The following is a 21289-nucleotide window of genomic DNA, read 5'->3' on the forward strand; positions in this document are numbered from 1 at the left end:
AATAGAATACGGTCAGAGTGATCTCCTGGACTAGTTTCGATCGCCTGGATGGGTCGGAGAGGAATTTTCCCAGATTTTTTCTCCCTAAATTGGCCTGGGTTTTTATCTGGTTTTTGCCCTCCCAGGAGATCACATGGCTCCGGTTGGGGTAGAGTGTAGATGTTTTTACTATAAGGGGTGTTGCAGTGGCGTGTGGCGCACTGGTTGGGCTAGGTGCTCTTTGCCTTTCCGTTATTGTTTATGGGTTTGTATGTAACCTTTAGGGTTGCTGACAAAGGACCGTGTGGCTCTATGTCAGCTGGCGCGGACATGATAGCCTCCTTCTGCACTGTAAATTTCTATGTTCTATAGTAGGGGAGGAACTTAACACAATCACAAAGGAGGTGGTACTCAGTAAGATAATGGGACTAAAGGCAGATAAATCCCCTGGACCTGATGGCTTACATCCTAGGGTCTTAAGAGAAGTAGTGGCAGGGATTGTGGATGCATTAGTTGTAATTTACCAAAATTCCCTGGATTCTGGGGCGGTCCCAGCAGATTGGAAAACTACAAATCTAACACCCCTATCTAAAAAAGGAGGCAGACAAAAAGCAGGAAACTATAGACCAGTTAACCTAACATCTATGGTTGGGAAAATGTTGGAATCTATTATTAAAGAAGCAATAGCAGGACATTTGGAAAAGCAAAATTCGGTCAGGCAGAGTCAGCATGGATTTATGAAGGGGAAGTCATGTTTGACAAATTTGCTGGAGTTCTTTGAGAATGTAACGAACAGGGTGGATAAAGGGGAACCAGTGGATGTGGTGTATTTGGACTTCCAGAAAGCATTTGACAGGGTGCCACATAAAAGGTTACTGCACATGAAAAAAGTTCATGAGGTTGGGGGTAATATATTAGCATGGATAGAGGATTGGCTAACTAACAGAGAACAGCGAGTCAGGATAAATGGTTCATTCTCTGGTTGGCAACCAGTAATTAGTGGGGTGCCAGAGGGATCAGTGCAGGGACCCCAACTATTTACAATCTATATTAACGACTTGGAAGAAGGGACTGAGTGTAACGTAGCCAAGTTTGCTGACTATACAAAGATGGGAGGAAAAGCAATGTGAGGAGGACAGAAAAAATCTGCAAAAGGACATAGACAGGCGAAGGCAAAAATTTGGCAGATGGAGTATAATGTCGGAAAGTGACAGAAAAAAATCAAAGAGCAAGTTATTATTTAAATGGAGAAAGATTACAAAGTGCCGCAGTACAGCGGGACCTGGGGGTACTTGTACATGAAACACAAAAGGATAGTATGCAGGTACAGCAAGTGATCAGGAAGGCCAATGGTATCTTGGCCTTTATTGCAAAGGGGATGGAGTCTAAAAGCAGGGAAGTCTTGCTACAGCTATACAAGGTATTGGTGAGGTCACACCTGCAATACTGTGTGCAGTTTTGATTTCAATATTTCCGAAAGAATATATTTGCTTTGGAGGCAGTTCAGAGAAGGTTCACTGTTGATTCCAGGGATTAGGGGGTTGACTTATGAGGTAAGGTTGAATAGGTTGGGCCTTTACTCATTGGAATTCAGAAGAATGAGAGGTGATTTTATCGAAACGTATAAGCTTATGAGGGGGCTTGACAAGGTGGATGCAGAGAGGATGTTTCCACTGATGGGGGAGACTAGAACTAGAGGGCATGATCTTAGAATAAGGGGCCGCCCATTTAAAGCAGATGAGGAGAAATTTCTTCTCTGAAGGTTGTAAATCTGTGGAATTTGCTGCCTCAGAGAGCTGTGGAAGCTGGGACATTGAATAAATTTATGACAGAAATAGATAGTTTCTTAAACGATAAGGGGATAAGGAGTTATTGGGAGCGGCGGGGAAGTGGAGCTGAGTCCATGATCAGATCAGCCATGATCTTATTGAATGGTGGAGCAGACTCGAGGGGCCATATGGCCTACTTCTGTTCCTATTTCTTATGTTCTTATGACTTCTTAGGTGGCTGTACAGTCCAATACGAGAACCACAGTCTCTGTCACAGGTAGGCAGATAGTCGTTGAGGGAAAGGGTGGGTGGGACTGGTTTGCCGCACGCTCTTTCCGCAGCCTGCGCTTGATTTCTGCGTGCTCTCGGCGACGAGACTCGAGGAGTTCAGCGCCCTCCCGGATGCACTTCCTCGTCTTAGGGCGGTTTTTGGCCAGGGACTCCCAGGTGTCGGTGGGGATGTTGCACTTTATCAGGGAGGCTTTGAGGGTGTCCTTGTAACATTTCCGCTGCCCACCTTTGGCTCGTTTGCCGTGAAGGAGTTCCGAGTAGAGCGCTTGTTTTGGGAGTCTCGTGCCTGTACATTTGTCTGTTAATTGTGCAGCAGTGACCAGTTGGACCAGAAATTGCAGCAATGGTGGGCTTGGTGGTGAACGATGTTAATTGGATGTTTCTACTCGCCATTCATGTTGTACTATACTTGTGCCGCTTATCGCTAGAACAGCACAGAGCTGTCGGTGGGCCAGAAATTGCTACAATGCCACATCTCGTGGCCATCAACTTTTTACCTCGCTGTGTACATTGCATTTATTTTTCTGGCCGCAAATCACGAACAATAACGCCGCAGAGAGGTCAACATCGCATCTGGGATCTCATGATCATCTCGCCCAGCGACTTACCTCCCTGACCAAACCATATGCCATTATAAAAAGCTGAAAACCGACCCCGTCACTCAGTTCAGGCGCGGCATTGAGGTGAGTGACCTGCAACTTTTGAAAAGACCTTTTAAAAAGTTTTCAAAATTAAAAAAAAAATCTTTTAAAACAAATGAACAGTTTTGAATATAAACTTCCCTACTAAAATATTTCTCAAGAGGAAAGCGTTGGTGGGAGCCGTATTGGCGCAATAAGGTGAGTGTCAAATCCTTGTGCATTGTCTCCTGGCCAGGAGCTATTCAAGAATGAGACTGAGAGGAGGGACATTTGAGATTTGTGAAAGGCATGGGCTCCATGGGCTGTTGCCTGGCTGTGGGTGATGAAAGATGATTAGAGTGGGTGCAGCATGCGAGCTCTTGGACAGATCTGCCGCCTTCTGAGTTGTGCATTGAATGTAGGATCTTGGCAAACCTGTCCCACCCACCCTTTCCCTCAACGACTATCTGTCCCACCTGTGACAGAGACTGTGGTTCTCGTATTGGACTGTTCAGCCACCTAAGGACTCATTTTAAGAGTGGAAGCAAGTCTTCCTCGATTCTGAGAGACTGCCTATGATGATGATGCATTGAATGTGAAGGTGACTATTAGGTAAGAAGCCAAATAAACCGACGCACAGGCCTTGCAGGAGCCGACTGCTGAGGATGAGCCTCCAGTGTTGCAGCCGGAAGTCGCAGATGGCAATGGCCGCAGCCCGCCTACTTCCCGTCTCCCCTCGGAGCAACATCCGGAACCCAACTCGCAACTCCATGAACTCTGAAGCACATGGGTTCATGCACATGAATGGGTGAGGCGCAGCTGCACGAGGGAATAGGGAGCCCCTCTCGTGCAGAATCCACTTCCTCTCGCTCCGTCTCACTCACAGCTGAACTACAGGCTTTGGACCTTGGTAAATAGCATGAGCTGTTTTGAAAATTGTTCATATAATCGTTCAATCAATGGGCGCGATCGAGCCCAATTTCACACCATCAGAATTGCAGCAAACAGAACTCGTGACCAAAACTACTGCAGCCACTCCCAATACAAGCAGGGTTACTTCTCCATCAAAATTCAGTGAGTGGATGATAGCTGCATAATACAAATTATGTGCGTAAAATAAATGCCAGTCACTTACAGTGCAATTGACGGGAGAATTACCCAATCATCTCCATTCTGGCCAGAACTTTGGTGTCTCGCAATATGCAGCCAAAAATATAAGCAGAAATAAATTGAGGATCTGACCTAAGGGTGTATGGCCGTACTAGTCTGAAACAGTCTGATGGAAGTTAAGCAGAGTCAGGCCTGGTTAATACTTGGATGGAAGACTGCCTGGAAATGCTAGGTACAGTAGGCTTGGGGTACTGAGGTGAATGATCAGCCATGATCTTATTGAATGGCGGTGCAGGCTTGAATGGCCTACTCCTGCGCCTATTTTCTATGTTTCATAAACTCCAAGGCATGATCAAATATTGGTATTGTTTGCGGAGAAAATCGCTACCAGAAAACCAATTGCCCAGGATCTCTCATGGACACGCTGGCAGTTGATAAGTGCCATTGGCGGAGGCCAAGCGAACCTGTTATTTAGACACCTTTTTTATGGTCCGAAGGGATGAAAGGGGCAAAAAAAATCAGAAAATACCATCCTTCAAAAATTGCTCAGTCATGTAAGTTAAAAAAAAATGTATGCAATATTTTACATAGTACAAGTTTAGGGATATTGAATGAATGCCCAATCTAAACAAATGAAAAAACATTGTGAAATGTTTATGTAATGGGCTGGGCAAATTCAGCTATTTAAGCGAGTTTTGGGTGACAGACACGGGTCAACTTATAGAAGAGACAGGGTAAACATACTTAAGCTGTTTTTTTCAGAGCCAAGCACAAATCAAGGAAGGAACCCTCAAATGGTTTGACTTGAGTCTTGGAGAGGGTGAGTAATGGTCAAATGCTAGATCAGCTTAACAAGAAAGACTTGCATTTCTATAGCACTTTTCACAACCACTGGATGTCTTGAAGCGCTTTACAGCCTGAGGAAGGACATTCTTGCTATTGAGGGAGTGCAGCGAAGGTTCACCAGACTGATTCCCAGGATGGCGGGACTGACCTATCAAGAAAGACTGGATCAACTGGGCTTGTATTCACTGGAGTTCAGAAGAATGAGAGGGGACCTCATAGAAACGTTTAAAATTCTGACGGGGTTAGACAGGTTAGATGCAGGAAGAATGTTCCCAATGTTGGGGAAGTCCAGAACCAGTGTCCACAGTCTAAGGATAAGGGGGAAGCCATTTAGGACCGAGATGAGGAATTTCTTCACCCAGAGAGTGGTGAACCTGTGGAATTCTCTACCACAGAAAGTTGTTGAGGCCAATTCACTAAATATATTCAAAAAGGAGTTAGATGAAGTCCTTACTACTAGGGGAATCAAGGGGTATGGTGAGAAAGCAGGAATGGGGTACTGAAGTTGCATGTTCAGCCATGAACTCATTGAATGGCGGTGCAGGCTAGAAGGGCCGAATGGCCTACTCCTGCACCTATTTTCTATGTTTCTATGTAAGTACTTTTGAAGTGTAGTCACTGTTGTAAGGTGGGGAAAGCGGCAACCAATTTGCCAACAGCCAGCTTCTATAAACAGCAATGTGATAATGACCAGATAATCTGGTTTTTTTTGATGATGTTGATTGAGGGATAGATATTGGCCAGGACACCGGGGATAACTCCCCTGATCATCTTCGAAATAATGGGATCTTTCACGTCCACCTGAGAGGGCAGACGGAGCCTCAGTTTAACATCTCATCTGAAAGACGGCACCTCCGACAGTGCAGCACTCCCTCAGCAATGCACTGGAGCGTCAGCCTAGATTTATGTGCTCAAGTCCCTGGAGTGGCACTTGAACCCACAACCGGCTAACTCAAAAGTGAGTGTGCTACCCACTCATCATCACAGGCGGTCCCTCGAACGAGGATGACTTGCTTCCACATGAGTACACAGATGTTTCTATCACGTATGCACATGATGCTGCTCTGGTATAAAAGGCCAGCCATTTTGTGAGTGAGTTACTTTGGAACTAAATAAAGCACAGCAAGGTCGTATCTTGCTTAGTTAACCAGTATTCAGCTTGAACCTTTATTGCATACATAACAGATTCAATGAAGGACCCGATGTTCCAGTCCTGAACTCCAATTCAGGGGGTGGAAGATGCCTGTGCGTGGATTTTTTTAACGTGTGGTGACCGTTGCACACCAGCCACCACACGGGCTTGACAAAGCTAAGCCTTTATCCAGTGGCAAGGGTTAACCAGGACGACTGGAGACCTGCTCTGCTGCATGGACCGGTGACACACATGCCTGCGCTATCCAATGACCCTGCTGCTGTCTGTTCCTTGTTATATGTCTTTATTAACATTATCCTGCCGGTGAGTATGAAATTATGTTTGTGCGACTTGGATTAGAGACAAGTTGGTTTAGATATCTTTGGAAAGCACTATTAGAAGCAGGCATCAGAGTTTCAGACTTTTAAAGGAAAATCTATTTGAAACACCCTTGACAACAAGAAGAATAGGGAACTTTTAATGATGTCTTTACCATTTTAAAATGCAAGTTGAGAACAAAGAATTTGGAGGAACATTTTTAAGACACATTACTCATAGAGCAGTTGGAGCCAAGGGGTTGCCATAGAACCAGTTCAAGTGGAGTCAAGGTATTTTCTAGCATTGACTGAAGAGACTGTTGGTTAAGACTTTTTGGGCTAACAATTGGTTGAATGCTGACCGCCAAAGGCCTGGAGAAAAATCAGTTATAGGCGAGCAAACACTGTATGAAAGATTGCTGAATTAGATTGAGAAACATAGGGCTCAATTTTCCCCAAAGCTATTTTTTGGCGTACTTGAAGAGTTATACCTGTTTTTTGGGGGCCCAAGTACACCCCAAAAAAAAACATCCAAATTTCCCCCTTTTGAATTCTTCATTTTGGCGCTGCCTAGCCTGTCGTTTAGTTTTGGGGGTGGAGCCCAAGATCTGCGGCAAAAAGGTTGGGTTGCCACGGTAACCAGGGACACAATGCGGACTGAGCCTGGAAAGTGAAACATACAGCCAGCTCACAGCAACCTGCTCAAGCACATTGCAGCAACTTATCTCCATTAAATTATTAAAGTTCCCACCCCACCCCCTCCTCTGCTGGTCCCGATCCCCACACCTATCCCAGGTCGAATGGCCTCCCCCCTCCCGGTCCTAATTATGCCCGAAAGACTTTCGCATTCTCCCTTACCTCTCCTGCTGCAGGTGTCCGGGCATCTGCTGCGCTGATTTACTTACCTGCACCTATTTTCTTAAGTCACCAGTAGGCTTTTCTATAGAGGCCACATACGCCGGCCTAAGAAGAATTGGAGTAAATCGGAACTGGCCAAATTTGCCTAAATGGCCAGAATTGGCATGGGTGGCAAGTTACGCCCCCATGGCTCAAAAAAAAAACGAACCTAAAAAAATCGTAACTAACTGAGATACGCTGGTGCACATTGAGGAAACCTGTATTTTTTAACTTGGCCCCAAAAAAGCGGCGTGCGCCAAAAAAACAGCGCAAATCACTGCGGAAAATTGAGCCCATAGTACATGGGTATCTAGTGCCACGACCTCAAAAACAAGACTTGCATTTATATAATGCCTTCCATGGCCTCATGTGATCTCAGGACATCTGAATGCGCTTTCCAAAGATATCTAATGTGTTCTAATGTAGGAACCACAGCAGTCATTTAACGCACAGCAAGCTCCCACAGACAGCACTGTGATAATGACCAAATAATGTGTTTTTAGTAATACTAGTCAAGGGTTAAATGTTGGCCACGAGCTCCCTTGCTCTTCTTTGTAATAGTGCCATGGGATCTTTTACATCCACCTGAGGGGGCAGGCAGGGCCTCAGTTTAACGTCTCATCAGAACAACGGCATCTCCGACATACACTTAAAGTCTCTGACCCACGGTCGACACTTCAAATATTGAAACGTCCCAAAAGTGCTTCACGCAATGAATTACATGTGAAATGCAGTCATTGCTGCATGGGCAGGCGTTGCAGCCTTCCTGTGACAGCAGGACACCATAAATAACAATGAGACGCAAGACCTACTAGGGTTTTTTGTGTTATACATTGTGGAAATAATTGTGGAGTTCCCTACTCTCATTTGAAATTCAGCCCCGAATGTTGGAATGGGACGTTGGTCTTGCTTTGCACAACGAGTAAAAGGATGAAAAGTATCAGAGTTTGGCAGCTTCGTGGGCAGAAAGCAGTATCTCATTTTCTTTGGTGTGGGTGGATACGGGGAAAGGCTCACACAAAAATTGGATTCAGTCATTTTTAAATAACACTTGCATGACACTTTAAGTCAGTTACAAAAGGGTGTGTCATGCATAATCATTTTAATGTGCGTCTTAGTGCCGCCTCCAAGGAGTGTTATTTCACACTCGTGTAATTGTCAGAGATTTTGTGTAGTTCAGCAGTTCCTCCTGTGCCTCTTTGGAGGAATATATAAATCAGCCCAGATCAAATCTCTTTATTGACTTAAAGCAACCTTTATCTAACAAATCGAGATGGGTGACCTACCTCCCGGTTTGTGAAGCTCTGCATAGCCTACAGATAGAGAGCAAGCTTTCATAAGGTATGTTGTTCTACTTTCCCTTTCAGACTGTTTTAGAATACTTTAAATTTCATTATTTTAAATCACATTTTTAAGCGTTTAATGCTGCATGTAAAGGATCAATTCCATAGCTAAGTCTGATTATTGTGCAATGTAAAAAGTTACAGTTGATTATCTATAGCATATATTATGTAACGTACACACATATATATGTATAAATTATATATAATTTTAAAAAAAATAACATGGAGTTGGTAAGGCTGGAAACCAGCATTTTCAGTCAAAAACTGGCATTGTTAATGCTTCTAGTCCCATGGCATTGCTCACCATGAGCAAAACTGTCAACGTTTGCCGTCATTACCTCTCTGAAACGGACCGTAACTTCATGATTTAGCGCATGCGCAGATAAACGCAGAAATCCTGAAGTTGTGGTCAGTGATTCCCTGCTGCGCCATTGTCTGCACTGTGGACCACCCTCTTCCCCCACCCCCCACCTCATCATGGTCTGCGAGGTCCCGCGCAGGCCGCTCAGCGGCTTTTATATTGTAGATACTGCTCATGCGCGAAGATTTGAATGGTCCGCGCATTGGGAGAAGCAGGCTGCACAGGGGCGACGTTTGTGGAATATCAGATTTCTCCTTTATGATTAAAAATTACTCGAATTTTAAAATAATTTTTTTAACGTTTATGATATTTCAGCTTCTACCTTAAGCCCCCCCCCCCCACATGTGTATGTCCCAATCTTTATTTCGTGCTCTGTATAATTTTGAAAAAGTGATAAATCGGTGCTTTTTCATCAAATCATAGGCAGTCCCTCGGAATCGAGGAACACTTTCTTCCACTCTAAAAATGAGTCCTTAGATGGCTGAACAGTCCAATAAGAGAACCGCAGTCCCTGTCACAGGTGCGACAGATCGTCGTTGAGGGAAAGGGTGGGTGGGACTGGTTTGCTGCACGCTTTTTCCGCTGCCTGCGCTTGATTTCTGCATGCTCTCGGCAACAAGACTCGAGGTGCTCAGCGCCCTCCCGGATGTGCTTCCTGCACTTAGGGTGGTCTTTGGCCAGGGACTCCCAGATGTCGGAGGGGATGTTGCACTTTATCAGGGAGGCTTTGAGGGTGTCCTTGTAACGTTTCCTCTGCCCACCTTTGGCTCGTTTGTCGTGAAGGAGTTCCGAGTAGAGTGCTTGCTTTGGGAGTCTTGTGTCTGGCATGGCAAGTGTGGCCTGCCCAGTGGAGCTGATTAAGTGTGGTCAGTGCTTCAATGCTGGGGATGTTGGCCTGATCGAGGACGCTAACGTTGGTGCGTCTGTCCTCTCAAGGGATTTGTAGGATCTTGCGGAGACATCGTTGGTGGTATTTCTCCAGTGATTCGAGGTGTCTACTGTACATGGTCCATGTCTCTGAGCCATACAGGAGGGCGGGTATTACTACAGCCCTGTAGACCATGAGCTTGGTGGCAGATTTGAGGGTTTGGTCTTCGAACACTCTTTTCCTCATGCGGCCGAAGGCTGTACTGGCGCACTGGAGACGGTGCTGAATCTCGTCGTCAATATCTGCTCTTTTTCATGAGCGACTCCGAGGTATGGGAAATGGTCCACATTATCCAGGGCCGCGCTGTGGATCTTGATGACTTGGGGCAGTGCTGTGTGGCGGGGACAGGTTGGTGGAGGACCTTTGTCTTAGGGATGGGATAATCGGTGCTTTATATTTCCTAGTTTGTTGCCTGTGAGAATTCTTCAATGTGATTGGCTGCTGAGACAGCTTGACAACATCACTGCTAATGTATGCTGGCGATCCCCTTTAGACAGCACTACAATCAAATTAAGGTTGAGAAAGCTAAAGTTTTACCATGGGGATCGTGAGATCTTTGTGGGCAGCTTTTTTTGAGTCAGCGGTGATCGCATTCGCTTTGCCGCTGACCGGAAAGTCCAGGCCTTTACGTTTCTCTTTCTGTCTTATTCATGGTTCTGCTTCTATCTCTCTCTCTCCTGTCCTCTGCTACTATCTATCGATATTCCTATCTTCTTTCTATCTCACCACCTGGTGCTCTGTTTCCATTTTCGATCCCAGCTCATATGCTTCTGTTGTTTCACTGTTTCTTTGCTGCTCTTCTGTTTCTCTGTCTTTCCTTCCCTTTCTATCTGTGCTTTTCTATTTATGTCTGTTTCCTTTCTTGTTCTCTCATTTTGGTTGGGAGTTAATGGGTCTTTGGCATGGGGAGGGCTCTGGCAAAGTTCAACTCGCTACCTGGGCATAAAACTGGCATTGTAAATCCAGCCACCCAATATAGACAACGTGGACCACTCCCCATACCTCGGGAGCCTTTTATCAACAAAGGCAGACATTGATGCGGAGATTCAACATCGCCTCCAGTGCGCCAGTGCAGCCTTTGGCCGCCTGAGGAAAAGAGTGTTCGAAGACCAGGCCCTCAAATCTATCACCAAGCTCATGGTCTACAGGGCTGTAGTAATACCCGCCCTCCTGTATGCATCAGAGGCATGGACGATGTACAGAAGACACCTCAAGTCGCTGGAGATATATCACCAACGATATCTCGGCAAGATCCTGCAAATCCCCTGAGAGGACAGGTGTCCTCGCCCAGCATTAACATCCCCAGCATTGAAGCACTGACCACACTCGATCAGCTTCGCTGGGCAGGCCACACAGTTTGCATGCCAGATACGAGGCTCCCTAAGCAATTGCTCTATACGGAGCTCTTTCTCGGCCAACGAGCCAAAGGTGGGCAGCGTTACAGCACACCCTCAAAGCCTCCCTGGTAAAGTGCGACATCACCACTGACACCTGGGTGTCCCTGGCTGAAGACTGCCCTAGGTGGAGAGCTCTTTGAATCTCAACGCCGTGAGCGTGCAGAAGTCAAGCCCAGGCAGCGGAAGGAGCTTGCGGCAAATCAGTCCCACCCCTCCCTTCCCCCGACGAATATCTGTCCCACCTGTGACAGGATCTGTGGCTCTCGCATTGGACTGTTCAGCCACCAAAGGACTCACTTTAGGAGTGGAAGCAAATCTTCCTCAATTCCGAGAGACTGCCGGTGATGATGATGATAGTAATCGCCCGATTTTAATCTAATGTGACCTCAATGAAAATTGGGCAATTTCTGCAATAGACAGACAATCTTTAGTTTTATGCTCAGAGAGCAGTTTGAAAATCTCCCCACAGTGCAGTGGCAGCAATCTTGCCTCCAAATCAGCCCCTGTCAGGACTTGGAACCCACAACCTAAACATTTCAATGCAGGACTGAGGGAGTATTGCATTGTTGGAGGTGCCTCCTTTCCGATCAGATGTTAAATCGAGGCCCTGTCTACCCTCTCGGGTGGACATTTTAGGAAGAGAAGAGGAGTTCTACCATTTGTCCTTCAACCAACATCACTAAAAAATAGATTTACTTGCTATTCAGCTTGTTGCTGTTTGTGAGGCTTTGTAATAAGAACATAAGAAATAGGAGCTTGCTACCCCTCAGTCTTCTCTTTTCTAGACAGAGGAGGCTGACAGAAGACCTTAGAGGTGTATAAAATTATAAGGGGTTTAGATGGAGTGGATAGGAAGAAACATAGAACATAGGTGCAGGAGTAGGCCATTCAGTCCTTCGAGCCTGCACCACCATTCAATAAAATCATAGCTGATCATGCAACTTCAGTACCCCATTCCTGCTTTCTCTCCATACCCCTTGATCCCTTTAGCCGTAAGGGCCTCATCTAACTCCCTTTTGAATATATCTAACGAACTGGCCTCAACAACGTACTGTGGTAGAGAATTCCACAGGTTCACAATTCTCTGAGTGAAGAAGTTTCTCCTCATCTCGGTCCTAAATGGCTTATCCCTTATCCTTAGACTGTGACCCTTGGTTCTGGACTTCCCCAAAATTTCTCTTAGCAGAGGGGTCAACAACCAGGGGGCATAGATTTAAAGTAATTAGTAGGAGGTTTAGAGGGGATTTGAGGGGAAATATTTTCATCCAGAGGGTGGTGGGGGTCTGGAACTCACTGCCTGAAAGGGTGGTAGAGGCAGAAACCCTCACCACATTTTAAAAAGTACTTGGATGTGCACTTGAAATGCGATAACCTGCAGGGCTACGGACCAAGAGCTGGAAAGTGGGATTAGGCTGGGTAGCTCTTGGTCGGCCGGCGCGGACACGATGGGCCGAAATGGCCTCTTTCCATGCTATAAATTTCTATGATTCTAGACAAACGAGCCCCAGCCTGTTCAATCTTTGCTAATAGTCATTAGCTCTCAGTTCTGGTAATCTGGATTATTTTTTTGCACCTTCTGCAATGGCTCTATATCCTTTTTATAACATGGAGATCAGAATTGTGCAACAGGGGTACTACTTGCACCACACAAATTGAATTGCACTGGTGTCGGGCTTAATTTTATAGCATTTAAAAGAGCACCAGCGAATTCTACATGTTTTTACATACCATCTCATTCTGTTCCATGAATATTTCTTTACTTATGGTTGACAGATCAATGTGGAGAGTCCAAATTCCATAGGTTTAAAAGTTTAAAGTTGGAAGATGATGACAGCGAGTAACTTAATACCACTGGCCGTTTCCTGGGCTCTGTTGCTGTGTTACCCTTCATTTACCAGTGAGTAATATTGCCAATGTCATTTACAAATGGAACATGTTGCAAAACAATTTACTGTTGGCTTAAACTTTTAAATAAGAGGCTATAAAGGATACGTTATTTGTACCATGGACCTGACTGAATAATGCGTCAGCAATCAAGTCTTTGGGTCTGATTTTTGCATACTGGCATAATTCAATCCTGAATGGTTTGGAACATATGCAGACTGAGCCAGAATAGCAATCTGATAAGAGCACACAATTTTACAGAGTCATAATCAATGGTCCCATTGGGCTTTTAAATGGGGCAACCGTGCATGTGTGGCAATTTGAATGGGCTACAAAAAAAATTAGAGGAAACATCGGCTATAATTATTCACAGTTCCAGGTGCAGATTTGTACACCTGTAGGGAGCTCGCCGAGTGATGGGACCAGAAAGTTGCGCACAGGTGAAATTTAAAGGAAAAGCAAAATGCTGCGGAAGCTGGAATCTGAAATAAAAACAGAAAATGCTGGAAATCTCAGCGGGTCTTGTGGAGAGAAACAGAGTTACCGTTTCAGGTCTGTGACCCTTTGTCAGAACTGGAAAAGATGTAACAGATTCTTAAGGAAGTCATCATCAAAGGCAGTCCCTTGGAATCGAGGAAGACTTGATTCCATTCTTAAAATGAGTCCTTAGGTGGCTGAACAGTCCAATACGAGAGCCGCAGTCCCTGTCACAGTTGGGAAGGTAAGGGAGGGTGGGACAGATTTGCCGCACACTCTTTCCGCTGCCTGCGCTTGATTTCTGCATGCTCTCGGCGATGAGATTCGAGATGCTCAGCGCCCTCCCGGATGCACTTCCTCCACTTAGGGCAGTCTTTGGCCAGGGACTCCCAGGTGTCGGTGGGGATGTTGCACTTTATCAGGGAGGCTTTGCGGGTGTCCTTGTAAGGTTTCCTCTGCTCACCTTTGGCTTGTTTGCCGTGAAGAAGTTCTGAGTAGAGCGCTTGTGGAAGTGCAGGAGCTTAAGGAAGTGCAGGGGCAGTGAAAGTGGGAGAGGAGGAAAGAACAAAGGGGAAGGTCTGTGACAGGGTGGAAGGCGGAAGAGATTTAAGAGACAAAAGGGATGATGGGCAGAAATGAGATGGTAATGGAACAAGTTAAGAAACAAAAGATGCGTCTAGATGGGGTTGAATGGCAGAATCATCACCAGCTGCCATGGGAAAGATTAAAAAAAGGAAACATGGACAATTGAAGAGGAGTGGCAAAATAGTGGCACAACAATGCTTGCAGGCTTTCGATAGGCTGAAAAGGCGTTTGGAACTATTCGTCGTCTCTGCCAAGGCTGAAGGGGAGAAGCGTGAAGAAATGACAGGCAAATGTAATAGGAAAGCAAACCCGAGGTAAAGACACGAGTCGGCAGGCAAGTTGTGGAGCTGTTCTTGTATGATGGTTCATGTAGTGGAGCTGGGATGTTTTTGAGGATGTTAGCCCTGTTTGCCATTCCCATTGGTCAGTATGCCTATAGGGAGCCAGAGACAGGTGACTGACGGTCATTGACTATGCCAGTGGTTTGATCCATGCTAGCTCCAGCTCTCTTTACAGCAGATGGCAAAGCTCTACATCTGGTTCTCTGTTGACCCAGGGGCTGTGAAGACATATCCTCAAGGCCGTTGCAAAGTAGCCATGCAGGGACTTGGACAACTGGTTGGGTGGCCAATCAGGTGGTTGGATTACCCTGGCATGCCTTCTTTGATGTACCACTGAAAACATAATGTATTGTGATTGGGGTGCTTCTGAAGAACCATCCAGTATTACAGCGAGTCAGGATTTTACCTGTGCCATCAAGTCTGCTGCCAGAACTAATTTTGAGAGTTGGAGCCTGAGCACGACCTAATCTTTTACCAAAATAAGGTATTGACCTTTGTCCATAGATGAGGGTGTGGGCACAGAACACACCTGTAATGTCTGTAGCTCCATACTGTCGATGCCTCTTTTACTGCAGCTAGTGCTGTTAATAAAGAGCAGGTCATCTGACCAGCAGGTCAGGGGTCACCGGAACCTGCAGCCATTTTACAGGCTGTGTGATGTGTGTGCTCTCTAAGATATGACATTGGCGACGGGAATGAGATGTAATCAGATAATACAAAGCTGAAATTTTTGTTGGTGAAGGATTCAGCCAGCCGACAGAGAGACTTTGAGAGCTTCTCTGTTTTTGGAAACAGCTACAAATCCGAGGTAAATCACGAACAAAAATGGTGTGAAACATATCAAGGACCCACCGTACCACCCTGCTTCGAATGGTGCAGCAGAGCGCACTGTAAAACATGCCCTCATAAAACAAATGTTAGATCCAAATCCAAGGAAATGACAGTTGTCATTGAACCACAAATTGTCTAATTTTCTAATAACTTATCGTAATACTCCTCACACAACTACTGGTAAAACACCAGCAGAGTTGTTTCTCAAATGACAGCCACGAGCCAGATTCTCATTGTTAAAACCAATATTGGCATAGTCCGTAGAAGAGACACAATTAAGACAGAAAAAGAATCATGATAGAGGTAGAGTAATGGACTGCCTATGATGATGATGATGAGTCAAAGAGAGAAGGGTGAAATTAAATCAGAAGGTGGGAGTGAAGAACCATCACCATAAATGGGTAAAGTGGTTACCAGGAAGAGTGGTAAAGATATGTGGTCCTCGCACATATTTGGTCAAGATGTTTGATAATGGATAGGTTAGGTTTGTTCATATTGATCATATTTTACCCACAGACATGGAAGTAGTTGAAGGTGGGAGTGATTCCATTATTTCTCACTCAGCAGATAGTTTTGATACACCAGTAGCGTATCCTACATCCAATGTACTGGAAACAAATCCAGGAGAGAATCAGAATGAAAGTCTGAGTCTAAGTCAGGAAAACGAACAGTCTGAAGTTAGAGAGAGTTCAAATGGAAATCAAGGGCATCCCTTGGAGGAAAACTTCCCTCAGGATCAGCCTCGAATAAGTTTAAATTCGACACTATGTTTGGAAGATTCTGTTCGAGAGCGAAGATATCCTCTTTGAAACAAAAAACAAGTGGTTAAGCTTGATTTGTAAATATGGCAAAATAAGTCCATATCCTTTGTTATGTATAACCATGCAAGTTATGTATGATGATTGTTTGTTATAATAACTCTTCATTAAGGAGGGAGAAATGTAATCTCTGTAGCTCCACACTGTGGACACCTGTATTACTGCAGCTAGTGCTGTTAATAAAGAGCAGGTCACCTGACCAGCAGGTCAGGGGTCACCAGAATCTGTAGCTATTTTACAGGCTGTGTGATGTGTGTGCTCTCTAAGATATGACAACATCTGACGCAGTTTGACCTGTCTGGCATCCTCCCATGAGTCCTTCTTCTCCAAAAGTTCATATATTGGGGAATTCCCATTGAAAAACCCATCGGTGGCACTAATGGAAGTGTAGGAAACAGGGAAGCAGATGAGAAATCATCCCCAGGGCTGATGAACGTCTTAAGTGACAGCAGACATTAACACAAAACAGGAAAGCAACCAGAAATTACCGTAAAACTGCTGACTGAATCTTCTACAATCCCCTCTAAATAAGTGTGGTCTGCAGCATTTCCTCAGCAACCCTGGGCGACCATTGTAAGAAGCTGATGAGTGGCACATGGCACTCTGCATGTCCAAACATTGGAAAATAGCATCAGAATGGAGTGAAATGTGTCAGCCGTTGCTCTGGTAGCACTCACGCCTCTGAGTCAGAAGGTTGCAGGTTCAAGTCCCACTCGAGAGAGCCTTGAGCAGGTAAATCTAGGCTGACACTCCAGTGCAGTGCTGAGGGAGTGCTGCACTGTCAGGTAACCTCTTTTGGATGAGAGGTCAAACCAAGGCCTTGTCTGCTCTCTCGGGTGGGCGTAAAAGACCCCATGGCATTATTTCGAAGAAGAGCAGGGGAGTTATCCCTGGTATCCCTCAATCAACATCACTAAAGCAGATTATCTGGTCATTACCACTGCTTTTTGTGAGAGCTTGCTGTGTGCAAATTGGTTGCTGTGTTTCCCACATTACAACAGTGACTACACTTCAAAAGTATTTCATTGGCTGTAAAGTGTTTTGGGACGTGCTGAGGTTATGAAAGGCGCTATATAAATGTAAGTCTGACTTTTTAATGAAGTTTCAATACAATCTTCCTGCCCTGTTTGAAATGGCACCTTTTTTTGGATCTATTTGACAATGTGTGTAAGCCAGTTATGGGACGTAACGGATATGTAGCTTGGGACCATAAGGTCCTGCACATGAATGATATGACTACTACATCGAAGGAGGCCACATGATGTCTTCCATTTATACCATTTCTCTCCTTGGCTTACATGTGTTTTATTCTTTCATTTATTTTTGTGTATTTTGTGCTGATTAAGATGAGGATGTTAGTGCTGGAATATGGAACTCTTTCTGAATTCCATCATCAAGTGTTTGCAGGTCTTCGTCATCACCATCATCATAGGCAGTCCCTTGGAATCGAGGAAGACTTGCTTCCACTCAAAAAATGAGTCCTTAGGTGGCTGAACAGTCCAATATGAGAACCACAGTCCCTGTCACAGGTGGGACAGACAGTCGTTGAGTGAAAGGGCGGGTGGGGAGTCTGATTTGCCGCACGCTCCTTCCGCTGCCTGCGCTTAGTTTCTGCATGCTCTCGGCGACGAGTCTCGAGGTGCTCAGCGCCCTCCCGGATGCACTCCCTCTACTTCGTCCGGTCTTTGCCCAGGGACTCCCAGGTGTCGGAGGGGATGTTGCACTTTTTCAGGGAGGCTTTGAGGGTGTCCTTGTAACGTTTCCTCTGCCCATCTTTGGCTCGTTTGCCGTGAAGGAGTTCCGAGTGGAGCGCTTGCTTTGGGAGGCTCGTGTCTGGCATGCGGACAATGTGGCCTGCTCAGTGGAGCTGATCAAGTGTGGTCAGTGCTTCAATGCTGGGGATGTTGTCCTGGTCGAGGACTCTAATGTTGGTGCGTCTGTCCTCCCAGGGGATTTGCAGGATCTTGCGGAGACATCGTTGGTGGTATTTCTCCAGCGACTCGAGGTGTCTACTGTACATGGTCCATGTCTCTGACCCCTTACAGGAGGGCGGGTATTACTACGGCCCTGCAGACCATGAGCTTGGTGGCAGTTTTGAGGGCCAGGTATAATACAGTGGAAGCAGAGTTAAACGCCCTATCAGATAAGTTTCTTTTTAAATTCCTCGGATTTTTCCTGAAGCCATTGTCAGGCAGGTTTTGATTGAGTTTAGAGACGCGGCGAGGGGAGGGTGCATGTGGAATATATTTGTTTATATGCAATAGGGGTAGGCACCACAGAGTTGAGCGAACAATGCTGTAACAATGGGTATTGCTGGCAGAAAGTGCTTTGCATGGTCTGCTGGCCCTGAGACACACAAAATAAGCTTTCCCTGCTGTTTAAAGCAGTTGCATTGTTCTTTTGCACTGCAACAGTACCATGGCAACCACAATTTTGAGGTGTTGCCTAGAAATTCAAATAAATTGGTATCAATGCTTGAAGGTAAATAGTCAAAGAATTCCTCATAAATATTTAGCATAGGGTGGGAATAAACATGCTATTTAACAACTCATCTTAAGATGCCTTCAGCATTTTGAATGAAAATGTGAAACAATGAGGGGGAAGAAATTGTCCTTCAGAAAAAGGCCCAGGCGGTAACGGGAACGGTAAGGCCTTACCGACTGGGGGCAGATAGAGGGTGCGACCCATACGCAATTGCCCCTGGGTCGGTGGGAACGGCTTGTCGGCCGCGCGCCGTCCCCTTACCGCCTGGCGAGGAAATTGCCCTGCAGGGGCACGACCGCCGCCAGTTGCTGCCCCCAACAGCTTTGCGAGGCAGGCAGCTGCCAATGGCTGGGTGGTACAGCCGTCCTTAAAGGGCGCACCACTGCGACCACCATTTTGTTTTAATTGTTGGCCGACTCCTGAGGTAGCCTGACAATGGCGGCAGCTGGTTTGGCCGGACCACCAACAGGCAGCCCGTCGCCCCCTCTTGGATGTAGGGTCGCTGGCCCAGCCGAACCCCTCCTTGGTGGCCCAGTGGGCCTCCCCTTGAAGTGAAGGGAAGGGATGTTGTGACGCGTCAGTGCAACGTGGCAAGCTCGCATCGCGCTGACATCATCGCCGCCACACTGACGTGGGTTAGCGCGGCAGAGATGGACACTGCCCCAGAAGCGCTGGCACGCGGTTTCTTCAACTAACAACCGAATTTCCCGCCTCTTATCTCCGACTGCCGCCAGGGGATAAATTTCTGGCTAATTCAAAGTGCCCTCCCCAGTTTCTCGCTGAGGGCAATTTCGGCCCCCTAAAGTTGAATGATGAGTGCGGATCTTGGTTTAATTACACAGCCAATGTTTTGCATTCTGCTTCACTTTCCAATGATGGCGGCAGATTATTTCAAAGCAAGAGGTGAAGGCCGATTGTGTAGCTCAATGTTTGCTTGAAGAACTTGAATTACAATTGCTAATCAATGCAGTAAAACACCACAGTAAAAAACGGAAATGCTGGAAATATACAGCAGGTTCATCAGCATCTTGAAGTAGAAAACCAGGTTAGTGTTTCTGGCAGAGGCCGTTTATCTGAGCTGTCGCGCAGATGAGAGCGAACACTGGGCAGTAGAAGAGTTGGGAAAAATGACCAACACACGGTGTAAAGAATAGGTTTTGAGGAGGCTTTGGGCAGAGAGAAGTGACAAGGCGAAGAGGTTCAGGGAGAGAATTTGAGACAGTGCAACAGAGATGGATGAAGGTTCTGCTCCCTCAAAAGAGGAGGAGTGTGGAAGGGAGATGCATTGGAGGTCAGAGGATCATAGGACATAGGTTGGGATTTAGGGTTGAAGGAGGTAGAGAAAAAGAAAGATTTTTTATATGGCGCCTTTCATGACCACCAGATGTCCCAAAACGCTTTACAACCACTTTTGGAGTGTAGTCACTGCTGTAATGTGGGAAACGCAGCAGCCAACTCGCGCACAAGCAAGCTTCCACAAACAGTAATATGGTAATGATCAGATATTCTGTTCTTGTTATGTTGATTGAGGGATAAATATTGGTCAGGACACTGGGAAGAACTCTTTCACACTCTTCTCCGAAATAGTGCCGTGGGATCTTTTACATCCACCTGAGAGCAGATGGGGCCTCGGTTTAACGTCTCATCTGAAAGACGGCACCTCCGACAGTGCAGCGCTCCCTCAGCACTGCACTGGGAGTGTCAGCCTAGATTTATGTGCTGAAGTCCCTGGAGTGGGACTTGAACCCACAACCTTCTGACTCAGAGGCGATAGTGCTGCACACTGAGCCACTGAGAGGAAAAGCTTCATATTTGCGCAGAGTAGCTGCTGCTTTTGCTTGCATCACTGAACTCCAAATCCTAACTCATTGTTTGAAGCATTGTATAAAGTATAGGTGAATGGATGCAATATAAATTGAACGAGGTTGATTCCTGAGATGAAGAGGTTGTCCTATGAAGAAAGGTTGACCAGGTTGGGCCTATACTCATTGGAGTTTAGAAGAATGAGGCGATCTTATTGAAACATATAAGATTCTGAGGGGGCTTGGCAGAGTCGATGCTAATGTTTTCCCTCCTTTGGGAATCTAGAACTAGGGGGCATAGTTTCAGAATAAGGGGCCGCCCATTTAAAACGGAAATGAAGAGGAATTTCTTCTCTCAGAGGGTCGTGAATCTTTGGAATTCTCTACTCCAGAAAGCTGTGGAGGCTGGGTCATTGAATATATTTAAGGTGGAGATGGATAGTTTCCTGAATGATAATGGTGTCAAGGGATATGGGGAACGGCAGGGAAGTGGAACTGAGTCCATGATCAGTTCAGCCATTATCTTGGAGGGGCCAAATGGCCGACTCCTGCTCCTATTTCTTGTCAGCCATTCTTTCTTGGATTATACTTTTGCCATCTGTCTACCATCTAAGAGAAAGTGGAATCAGTATTTAGTTACATTGGAGTAGACTTTCACTGTCTGGGTAGTAATCTGATGGAGAAGATCGGCTGATGTTTATTGAACCTGATGTTCATTTCTGGGAGATTACTGGCAGATTACTGCTAATGCGTTGAAGACAATTAAAGGCTTATTAATCTGAGTGGGAGCAAAATAAAACTGAAACTTTTAAATGCATTTTGTTTTTTCTTTAAATAACTTTGTTGCGCAAGTTAAAAGGTATGAGCATCTATCTGTTTAAACGTAATTTGCTTGTGTTCAATTTTGATTCTATTAATAATGAAAATCTGAGCAACGTGTTATTGAGTAGAATCACTTCAACTTTCACCCTATGGTTTTGTTTTGGTTTAGGTGCCCTATTGCCTTGGGAGGTGCAACGATACGATGGATGGTACAACAACCTGGCACATCACAGCAGGGGTACAGTGGGTAAGGGA

At 45.7% G+C, this 21289-nt stretch overlaps 1 protein-coding gene across 2 annotated transcripts in view; it reads left to right on the forward strand.

The window, feature by feature from the left end:
* The first annotated feature begins 8119 nt into the window (after window positions 1-8119).
* The window catches only part of LOC139234116 (dual oxidase 2-like), a 141363-nt gene continuing 128193 nt past the window's right edge, over window positions 8120-21289 (forward strand). The window contains exons 1-3 of one of the 2 annotated variants that reach the window (XM_070865075.1): window positions 8120-8302; window positions 12764-12887; window positions 21204-21281. In XM_070865075.1, coding sequence (XP_070721176.1) covers window positions 12815-12887; window positions 21204-21281 — 151 coding nt within the window. In that variant the 5' untranslated portion in view covers window positions 8120-8302; window positions 12764-12814. The remainder of the gene's footprint in view (window positions 8303-12763; window positions 12888-21203; window positions 21282-21289) is intronic. The other variant, XM_070865074.1, reaches the window with a different exon arrangement.

The sequence above is a fragment of the Pristiophorus japonicus genome, chromosome 21 (genome assembly GCF_044704955.1).
Source record: "Pristiophorus japonicus isolate sPriJap1 chromosome 21, sPriJap1.hap1, whole genome shotgun sequence".
Lineage (NCBI taxonomy): Eukaryota > Metazoa > Chordata > Chondrichthyes > Pristiophoridae > Pristiophorus > Pristiophorus japonicus.